This window comes from Oncorhynchus gorbuscha, linkage group LG02 (genome assembly GCF_021184085.1).
Source record: "Oncorhynchus gorbuscha isolate QuinsamMale2020 ecotype Even-year linkage group LG02, OgorEven_v1.0, whole genome shotgun sequence".
NCBI classification, from domain to species: domain Eukaryota; kingdom Metazoa; phylum Chordata; class Actinopteri; order Salmoniformes; family Salmonidae; genus Oncorhynchus; species Oncorhynchus gorbuscha.
This window is the reverse complement of record NC_060174.1, coordinates 18,703,625-18,714,855: the sequence shown is the minus strand read 5'-3', so window position 1 is coordinate 18,714,855 and position 11,231 is coordinate 18,703,625. Positions and strand designations below refer to the sequence as shown.

The 11,231-nt window shown below is 39.7% G+C and overlaps 1 protein-coding gene across 2 annotated transcripts; it reads right to left on the bottom strand.

Moving 5' to 3' along the window:
• Positions 1 to 560: 560 nt before the first annotated feature.
• On the bottom strand, positions 561 to 9,880 carry LOC123998437 (N-acetyllactosaminide beta-1,3-N-acetylglucosaminyltransferase 3-like). Of its 2 annotated transcripts, none has more exons than XM_046303501.1 (2): positions 9,736 to 9,880; positions 561 to 3,141 (listed from the first exon to the last, which is right to left on the bottom strand). In XM_046303501.1, exon 2 carries the CDS (start codon positions 3,129 to 3,131, stop codon positions 1,971 to 1,973), a length of 1,161 nt encoding a protein of 386 aa, XP_046159457.1. In that variant the 5' UTR covers positions 3,132 to 3,141; positions 9,736 to 9,880; the 3' UTR covers positions 561 to 1,970. The 2 variants fall into 2 exon arrangements, with proteins under 2 accessions (XP_046159457.1, XP_046159456.1); XM_046303500.1 differs by lacking the exon at positions 9,736 to 9,880 and adding an exon at positions 9,659 to 9,687.
• Between the last annotated feature and the right edge of the window lie 1,351 nt (positions 9,881 to 11,231).

The window sequence follows — 11,231 nt, the reverse complement described above, 5'->3', positions numbered from 1 at the left end:
TCAAAATGAATGATTGCCCAGAATTGGCCCAAGTACATCGGGCCGTAAATTTTATACATACAAATTATACCGATCCACAAAAAAAATATTTTGTGTCAGAGGAAACACCATACACTTGATGGGACAAGGATATCCCGGCCGGCCAAACCCTCCCCTAACTCGGACGATGCCGGGCCAGTTTTTCGTCGTCTCATGGATCTCCCGGTCACGACCGGCACGGGTCTCGAACCAGCATCTGTGATGCAGTGTCTTAGACCGCTCCGCCACTCAGGAGGCTCCATCCACAAAGTTTTTAATGCTTATCAATTTCCTTGCACAAAGTATCAAAATATTAAAATACTACACGGAACATTTAAATGTTAATTGTATTTTTTGATCACAGAAACAATGAGAAAATATGGAAAAGAAATAATGAAATGTTAATTATATAAAGCAGCCCATGTAATCATCCACTGTGCAAGTTGGGCAGGATTGTTCTGAGTTTAGCGGGTGGTGGGGGATTCCTGAGGCATTGTAGTTACACAAGTGAAAAATGTTAAGAAAATGATTAATCAAGAATGTGTTGTGAATCGTTTACTTTAATAATAATGTCAGCTGTCAAATATAGATAGATCCATCATTGTCCAAACATCCACAGAAATACAAAACTTGTGTCCGTTGAAAAGATACCGCCTACTGTACGTCAGTTCCCTTTCTACACTTATACTACACTTATTCTATTCTCAATATGGGGAGGTACAGTATGTAGCCTAGTGGTTAGAGTGTTGGGCCAGTAACCAAAAGGTTGCTGAATCAAATACCTGTGCTGACAAAAATCTGTCGTTCTACCCCTGAGCAGAATTACAGTTAACCCACTTCCCCGGGCACTGTCGATTAAGGCAGCCTCCCGCACCTCTCTGATTCAGAGGGGTTGGGATAAATGTGGAAGACACATTTCAGTTGAACAAATGACTAAGTATCCCCCTTTGCCAATACAGTATCAGGCACTTGTAATAACAGAATGTTGTTTGTATGCTTCCAAAAGTTGTTTTATTTAACTAGGCAAGTCCATTAAGAACAGATTCTTATTTACAATGACAGCCTACCGGGGAAAAGTGGGTTAACTGCCTTGTTCAGGGGCAGAACAACAGATTCTTACCTCGTCAGCTCAGGGATTCAATCCAGCAAACTTTCGTTTACTGGCCCAATGCTCTAACCACAAGGTTACCTACCATCCCATGTCTCTACTTGGTTTATGTAATAATAGTATTACTTTCATACTATAAATGTTAAAATGTGTGGCTACAGCTGAAGTACTGAAGAGAAAAGGATGACAGATTCTGAGTAGGCTCCCGAGTGGCGCAGGGGTATCACATCCTGCCTTGATTGGGAATCCTATAGGGCAGCGCATAATTTGCCCAGCGTCATCTGGGTTTGGCTGGGGTAGGCTGTCATTGTAAATAAGAACTGACTTGCCTGGTTAAATAAAATATGAATTCACGAAATCCATTGTTTATGGTGATCTGCAGTGGAAATTATTGTGAAATATGGCTTATTTGTGGTCCGGTGGGTTTATGAACAATAAAAACATATACTTTATAAACATATACATATACTCAATAATATTTACCTCAATTACTTAACAACAATCGCCAGAATGAGCTAAAGCCATACACATGGCAAAAATCAAAGATGCATTTTATTTTATTAGCGTTTGATATAGAATCAATATCATATATATATATTTTTTAATATGCATGTTTTCATTTATTAAATGGAAAGAAGTGATACTGACTTAAAACAATACATTATATAAACTTTGATCATTTCTATGTACATACACAGAAGAAGCAATCAATCCCATAATTTACATCTTAAAATTAGTCTGTATTTACAACAACAAAAACAACTTTCAGACATCACACATGTTTGGAAAAAAAAGACTGGAAAAACAAACCTCAACAGGCAACTGATTTCAACAGGACAGATGGCTAAAGAGAACCTTGCGAATTACTACATCTCAAGTTAGGTTCATGTATTCCGTGCCACATAATATATATCTGATGAGGCAGAAATCTGTGTACTAAAATGATTTCCCTGTAATAACAAGGATCGTAAGTGTCCACGTTTTGGGAGGGGACATGAAGTCCGGCAGTCCTGACTCCGAAATGGGACTCTGGCCCAAGACCAGCCTTTTCCAGACACATTCCCATGTAGACATCATCAATTGGCAAAATGGGAATGGTATGGGTCATTTTGTAAATGACCATAGCTGTGTTTCCAGAGAGCAGGAAGCCCCCTCCCCCACAGTAAGGGGGATATGAGTCTGACTCTTGAACCTGGACTGGGACATAGTATTTGCTCCCTGACTCTCTAATGGGTCCTACATAGCGGATTAGATGACCTGCAAAAAGGTGCTTGTCACCATCATTGTCTTTTAGACTCTGAAGGTAGTCCACCATGTTATCTGTGTTGGCGAAGATATCATCGTCACCGTTGAGGAGAAATCGGGCCTGGCGGCAGTTCTTGTCCATCCATTCTAAGAACAAAATCTGCTTCAGGGTGAGGTTGAAGAAGGAGTCGTTGAAGTCCCACTGCAAGATGTCATTATGCTCACGGTTCTCCAGTCGTAGAAGCTTATTTAGCTTGCGCTTCTCAAAGCCTGTGCCTGTTGTTCCCGAGAGAAAAATCCTGTGAATCCAGACTCCATTCTGCAGTCTCTCCTTGGCCCAGGTTTTCCGTAGTACCTCACGGCGGTCATAATTCGCAGGTGAGCTTTTTATGACCAGCAGAAGAAAGACGTCAGCAGACTTGTGAGGGCCTCCACATTTATCAGGTACATCCAGCAGAATTGGGAAGTGGCGGCAGTGACGGTAGAAAAGGAAGTCTTGGATGTGAACTGGCAGAGAGGAAAACCCTGACACATTGGCCGCAGACTCATTCCGTTCACAATGGCCCCAGGTAGAAACGCCTGCACTCTCACTGGTTGGTTTCTGAGGTCTGTTTTGATAGGTTGATTCCCTCCTGTTTATCTGGAAATGGTTTGAGGGTTTTTTAGGACGAATGTCCTCTTTAATAAAAATTATGACCAAGCACAGAATGCTGATCACAAGTAAAGCTGTTGACTCAAGCAAACGAGACAACCTTCTCATTTTTGTTGCTCTGTAATGAGAAAAAACAAGGCATTAAAGGTACAATGTGGGCCAGAGATTAAGTGCCCTCTGTAATTACTGGAACAGTGACACATTTTGTTGTTGTTTTGGCTCAGTACTCCAGCACTCTGACTATGAGGTTAAATTGCAGACTGGCAGTTTTAATTTGAAGATATTTTCATCCATGGGCTCCTGAGTGGCGCAGCGGTTTAAGGTACTGCATCTGAGTGCAAGAGGCGTCACTACAGTCCCTGGTTTGAATTCAGGCTGTATCACATCTGGCCATGATTGGGAGTCCCATAGGGTGGTTCACAATTGGTTCAGCGTCGTCCAGGTTTGGCTGGGGTAGGCAGTCATTGTAAATAAGAATTTGTTCTTAACTGACTTGCCTGGTTAAATAAATTGTAAAAATCAGGTGAACTGTTTATAAATTACAGCACTTTTTGTACATTTCCCCCCATTTTAGGGGGACCAAAAGTATTGAGACAAGGTCACTTATGTGTGTTAAAATAGTCAAAAGTTTAGTATTTGGTCCCATATTCCTAGCACTCAACTATTATATCAAGCTTGTGATTCCACCAACTTGTTGGATGCATTTGCTTTTTGTTTTGGTTGTGTTTCAGATTATTTTGTGCCAAAACCAGATTAATGGTAATAATGTATTGTGTAATTTTGGAGTCACTTTTATTGTAAATAAGTTTGACAGGATTTGGTTTTTCTATATATGTTTTGAGGTTGGACTAGCGCATGAGAAGTAGGGCGCACCGACTGGTGTTATCTCGTTAGTCAGTATGTATTTACCTGTGCTGGGTAGTCCATCTCGTTAGTCGGAACGAGGTTTCACCTGTGTTGGCACAGGAGACATTTAAGAGTGGCTGGCCCAGTGCTCAGTTGCCTTGAGAAATGTGCAGGGTTAACACCTTTAGTTGGCTCTCCCCATTTTGATTTCTAGACAAACAATCTTTTATCTGATCTGTCCTGTTTTTGCTTTGTGCCACTTTTTGGTTTGCTTGCTGTCTTTAAGATTGGTGTGGGTTTTTATTCTGTTTGCTTCTTCTTAGGCAAATATGGCTGTATTTTAGGTTCCAGTTGTTGTTGCTTGTCCACTTTCAGTGGACACACCCATGAGCGTCTTTCAGAACCCCTCCTAAAACCCCACCTGTTCCATTTTGGTTGTCAGTCTTTCTTTGTTAGTTCCCCTTTCTGTTTGAGTGACGTTATTTGGTTTTCTTGCTGGGGAACATAACAATATTATCCAAAACAAAGTGCATATGCATCCAACACGTTTGTAGAGTCAAAAGCTTGATGTAATCATTGTGTGCCAGGAATATGGGACCAAATACTAAACTTTTGACTACTTTCATACACAAATAGGAGGCGGCAGGGTAGCCTAGTGGTTAGAGCGTTGGACTAGTAACCGGAAGGTTGCAAGTTCAAAGTTCAAGGTACAAATCTGTCGTTCTTCCCCTGAACAGGCAGTTAACCCACTGTTCCTAGGCCGTCATTGAAAATAAGAATTTGTTCTTAACTGACTTGCCTAGTTAAATAAAGGTAAAATAAAAAATTAAAATAAGTGAATTTGTCCCAATACTTTTGGTCCCCTAAAATGGGGTGACTATGTACAAAAAGTGCTGTAGGTTCCAAACGGTTTACCCGATATGGATGGAATTACCCTCAAATTAATGCTGACAGTCTGCATTTTAACTTCAGTCGTATCATTTCAAATCCAAAGTGCTGGATACATCGCCAAAACAACAACAAATAATTACAGAGGACACTTTACATGTGTGTGTGTGACACGCTGGTGTGTTTACTGTAAACAGATGTTCCCAACTTCGGTCCTGTTGGGTGTACTCGAACACCGGAGTTGGGAACCACTGCTGTATGATATGTCCCCCGTACAAATAACTATTTTAGATGACACAGTGTTAACTTAAAGCCAAAACCATTTTTGCAGTTGCATGCCCAAAATATGTCTGCAGAAAACTTGTTTAACAACATGCTAGCATCCTGTAGTCACCTCTTCACTGTTGATGTTGAAACTGGTGTTTTGAAGGTACTATTTAATGAAGCTGCCAGTTGAGGACTTGTGAGGCGTCTGTTTCTCAAACTAGACACTATAATGTAGTTGTCCTCTTGCTCAATTGTGCACTGGGGCCTCCCACTCCTCTTTCTATGCTGGTTAGAGCCTGTTTGCGCTGTTCTGTGAAGGGAGTAGTACACATCGTTGTATGTAATCTTCAGTGTCTTGACAATTTCTCGCATGGAATAGCCTTCATTTCTCAGAACAAGAATAGACTCACGAGTTTCAGAAGGAAATTTTCTTCCTGGCCATTTTGAGCCTGTAATCGAACCCACAAATGCTGATGCTGCAGATACTCAACTAGTCTAAAGGCCAGTTTTATTGCTTCTTTAATCAGACTGACAGATTTCAGCTGTGCTAACATAATTGCAAAAGGGTTGTCTAATCATCAATTAGCCATTTAAAATGATAAACTTGGACTAGCTAACAATGTGGCATTGGAACAAAGGAGTGACGGTTGCTGATAATGGGACTCTGTACTCCTATGTAGATATTCCATAAAGAATGAGCCGTTGCCAGCTACATTAGTCATTTACAACATTAACAATGTCTACACTGTATTTCTGATCAATTTGATGTTCTTTTAATGGACAAAAAATGTGCTTTTTTTTCAAAAACAAGGACATTTCTAAGTGATCCCAAACTCTGGAATGGTAGTGTATGTAAATTGTAAAGTATTTTTCGTTATGTGTCGGATCCCAGTGGATCCCAGTGGCGTCGGCTAATGGGGATATGTATACCCGTACATTTCCCTGACACCAAAAAGTACTTGTTACATTTTGAATGCTCAGGCAGGACATAATTATGGTCCAATTCACAAACCTATCAATATAACGTGTTGTCATCCCTACTGCCTCTGATCTGGAGGACTTACTAAACACAAATACTGACCCTGTCTGTCTATAAATAAATAGAAATGTAAAAAAATTAATTGTGCCATCTGATTTGCTTGATATAATGAATTTGATGTATAGCATTTACTTTTGCTCAATTATGACAATTGACTACTTTTTCCACCAATGCAGACAGGTTGCCTCCCGCATCAATAACCCAAGGACATTGATTTGAACCAATCGTAGACGTTCCGAGACGTCCACAGACATCCGGTCCGGCATACATTTGGGGTCTACGGACAATTCCTTCGACCTCATGGCTTGGTTTTTGCTCTGACATGCACTGTTCACCGTGGGACCTTATATAGACAGGTGTGTGCCTTTCCAAATCATGTCCAATCAATTTAATTTACCACAGGTGGACTCCAAACAAGTTGCAGAAACAGCTCAAGAATGATCAATGGAAACAGGATGCACCTGAGGTCAATTTCGAGTCTCATAGCAAAGGGTCTGAATACTTATGAAAATAAGGTATTTTTAAAATGTTTTTTTATTATTATAAATTAACAAAACATTTCTAAAAACGTGTTTTTGCATTATCATTATGGGGTATTGTGTGTAGATTGATGAGGGGAAAAAATTATTTGATCCATTTTAGAATAAGGCTGCAATGTAACAAGGGAAGGGGTCTGAATACATATTGCATGCACTGTATGGATCTGTGCCATTCACTTTGAACTGGACTGTTTTTACAGCATGAGTGGTTGTGAGTAGATGCGCTTGTTTTGAGATCAAAGTGAGAGCTACATGTAGCGATGTGTGCACATTTGTACATTTCCTCATAACCTTTGCTAGTTAGTGAGTTATTAGCCCAAGTATGGATCATTTGTAGTCAGCAATGGGGGAGTGATTGCTTCTTACAAGAGCACAAAATGTGTCATTTCTAGACATCTTTGGTAAAGAGATTTTTTTTTGTCTTAAAGAGGAAGTGTTGTCTATTGAGACATGCGTGAATAAGCTAAGTAGCCAATAGGCAGAGGGTAGCATAATTTGTCTGATTGTCACGCCTTGGTCATTGTATTTTGTGTTTTTGTTATATGTTTGTGTAGGCCAGGCTTGGCTGCCTGAGGCGATTCTCAATCAGTCAGGTGATTCTCGTTGTCTCTGATTGGGAACCGTATTTAGGCAGCCTGAGTTTTGCTTTGTATTTCGTGGGTGATTGTTCCTGTCTCTGTATTGTAGTCACCAGATAGGCTGTAATTAGTTTCACGTTCCGTTCTGTTGTTTTTGTATTTAGTATCAGTTATTTCATGTACCGCGTTTTCTTTCATTAAAGTCATGAGTAACCAACACGCTGCATTTCGGTACGACTCTCTTCTTTCAACAGACGATTAATGGTATGGAACTAATGAGGAATTTTATTTTGTAAAGTGGTTTCTTGCATCAAACAACACAATATTTTCAGTCACGTCCTTGTCTGAAGGACAAGTGGATAAACAGGTTAATGTCAAGCCCTGCATGTTTTTCTTCAAAAAGTCTCATGGAATACGTTGAACACCACACATTGGCTGCTACTGTAGGCTGAACGATAGAACAGCTATTTCCATGTTAAAATGTTATGGGATGCATTTTCTCCATTGCTTTTGTTGATAGGCCACTATGGTAGGCCTACGTTATGATCAAATATCCACAGTAGCCTACATGACCACTGTTAAAACTAACTTAAAGTGGGTACAGCCTCAGTGTTCACAGTAAATGCACGCCGGAAGTTGCATTGAATTTTCACAACTTTCAAGTTTGCACTCCTCAGCCCCGAAATTTGCTCAGTGATAAAAAAAATGTTAACCGAACATTGGTCCGAACCGGACCAAATCTAAACCAATCATTGACATTTAGGTTTTGCAAGTTTGGACAGCACAGTACAGCAAAATACAGTACAGTACAGCACAGCAGAGTATATTACAGTACACATTAGAGTAAAGAAAAGTACAGTACAATACAGTAGCGCACACTAGAGTACAGTAAAGTATAGTGTACTGTATTGTACCCTACTTAACTTTAAAGTACTCTACTGAACTGTACTCTACTGAATTAAACTATACTCCTCTACTGAATTAAACTCTACTGTACAGTACCGTACTGCACTATACTCTAAATTAAACTATTCTGTACCCTACTGTACTGTACTTTACTGTACTCTAATGAATTAAACTGTACTGTACCATACTGTACTGTACTCTTCTGTGTTATACTGTGCTCTACTGTACTAAACTGTGACGTGATGTTCAAACTTGTGAAACAGCCTAGACTTCTATGATTCGGACAGATTTGGATATGGTCTGCACCGACCAAATTTGTACTTGTTTTGAGGCCGAGCTCATTAGAATAATACCCAGCATGCTTTGCAAGTGTTTGTTTTTACATTTACATCGGCAGACACTTTTATCCAGAGTGACTTAAAGTCAATGCATTCAACTTAGGTAGATAAACCACACCATATCACAGTCAAAAACAAATATTATCTGTGACAGTTATTGTAGTTGAAGTGGTCTGCTGGTTTATTCTGTACGTTAAAAGTATTTTGAACATCATTGCTGCTAGTTTCAAAGCAATTCAAAAATCTAGCATAAGTGCATGTAATAGGAGAAATAACAAATATTTTGTTGCAATCTTCAGTTGGCTATTATTTCATATTAAGAGGCGTGACAAAGTATGCTTGTGATATAATGCTTACTTCATTGAGAATGTATAGCAGTTGAAATTTGGCCATACAATCAATGGCTGAAATATACGTATTTTCAATATCCGGAAAATAAATATTTTCAATGTACAGAAAATAGTTCATTTTGTATGTCCATATAAGACATATTTACGACTTCCAGAAAATATGTCTTCTAACCTTTCATTCAGCACCTGAGACACACTTGATGTCAACGTCCGGAAAATACGTATAAAAGTCATTACGCTTAATGGTAATGTTTCGACATACAAAGTGCTGCATACATGCATACTTAGTGCTGTTGAAATAGGTCTGGGATTTCCAAGACTAGATGTTGACAGACAAAATAGGTCTACACACCCACTGCTCAAGTACTTGTAGAACTACAATTATTACAAATACATAATAAGCTACTGATCCATTTGAGCGAGTCAGAGTTCCTGTGTTGGTGAATGTTTTTCCTTCATTGCAATAACAGGATAGGAGTGTCCCAGTCAGTCATGCACAATCTGAAAATACGCCCGTTTTAAGACCACCACAGACTGGTAATTCGCTGTTATAATAGATTTTAGCAAACAGTGAATTTATAGGTTAACACTTTCTTATAATAACCACATTTGCCTTTGCCACAGTAATAAAACAAACGTCTCATACACGAGTAGCTATTGCGCTGTTAATTCATCAAGTTTTCTCTGGGTAGCCTAAGGATCTGCATGACTTTATTATAATTGTATTGGACCGTCCAAAAGCAGTTTATTTGTTTGTTCGCATGTATAATTTTGAACTGGCACAAATAATGACTTTTTCGAGATTATTAGGCTATTAGATTAATATAAAATATGCCTACAAACGAACAAATATGGAATCTGTATTTCTAGTATGATAAACTTACAGTATAAAACCCATTCATAGTCATAGAAAATGAGAATCTTCATATTTCCAGAGCACATTAAAGTCGTTGTCTATTACCTTTTCTGCCTGCGTCCTATTGTCAGAACGGCTGGAACATGTGTTGCCTTTGCTCAGGAAATCAGTTTAAAAATGCACTTGCTCGTGAGCGCTAGGTGTTGTAAGTGCACTTGCTCCTGAACATTGGCCTCTATCTGCCAGTTAGATTTTATGTTGCTGCTTTGAGTGCCTTCGTCAACCAAAGTCCCAACCTTAGACTATGAGAAATGTCGTGTATTAATTAAAGGTGGCAATCTGCGATTGCTACATCAATTTGTGATAAACTCAATAATGCTATACATCAATTAATGATATACTGTGTAACATAAACTCACGTAAACTCGTACATCGCCTTGGTCCGTAAAATTGCCCTTATTTTATACAAAAACGTTATACTTCCAGATCAACTGTAATGTCAATACCATTGTAAAGGACAATTTCTCCCCTTTCCAACAGAATCAATTACATGACCTAAACGCTGCCCGTTTCTGCTGGTCGGGTGGGGAATGTCTTGTTTTGCACACTTTGCACAAAATAATAAAATGCAGTACTATAGGATATTTCTTAACGTAGCTCTTTATTAGCTAGCTATAACTGGCATGTTCACGTATCGCCAACCAGGATCAAACTGACCATGACCATGTGTCTAGCATGGATCTTTTGTCAAAATCTCTTCTCTGAGACTGGTAGGAAAAATTATTTCTTCTCCTTTGAAAATTATTCCGTTGATCTGTGATAGTTCATCACGATGGTTCCAGAATTCTGAGACGCTCTGAGGGCATTTTCTCCTCTCCTCAGGCCATTCATCCTGTATGACTTTCCTCAGCTGTGCGAGTTGCGAGTCCTTTTCTGTTTCTGCTTGGATCTCCTTCAGTTTTGTGTCAATAACTGGTAAGTTGCTATACACAGTGTGCACTTGCATGTCCATGCCTTCACTTAGTCTGCTGTCCTTATAGGTAAGAAACTTCCTGGAGAGTGTGTCTGCGACAGAGATGTCTTTGCCTGGACGGTGAGTGATTGTGAAGTTGTATTTCTGTAGTTGAAGGATCATTCTCTGTAGCCTTGGCAGGGCTGCGGCTAGTGGTTTCCTCATAATTGACTCAAGGGGCTTGTGGTTGGATTCCACAATGACTTGTCATCCATATATGTACTGATGGAAACGTTTACATCCGAACAGAATGGCGTAGAGCTCCTTTTCGATTTGAGTGTAGTTGATTTCACAGTCTGTGAGAGATTTGGATGCGTAGCCGATGGGCTTTCCTTCTTGCAGTAGCACTGCACCTAGTCCATACTTCGACGTGTCCACTTGTAGTCTGAGCTCTTTGTTGGGATCGTAAGTAGGCAAGGATTGGTCCTGGTTCTCTCGTGATCAAGTCTTTCACATTCTGGAAAGCAATGTCGTGTTGCTTGTCCCAGAGAAACTCGCTCGACTGCTTTAGCAGTTGGCGCAGGGGTGCATTAGCATTGGAGAGGCTGGGTGCAAACTTGGCTAATGTAGTTGATTATGCCAAGCACTG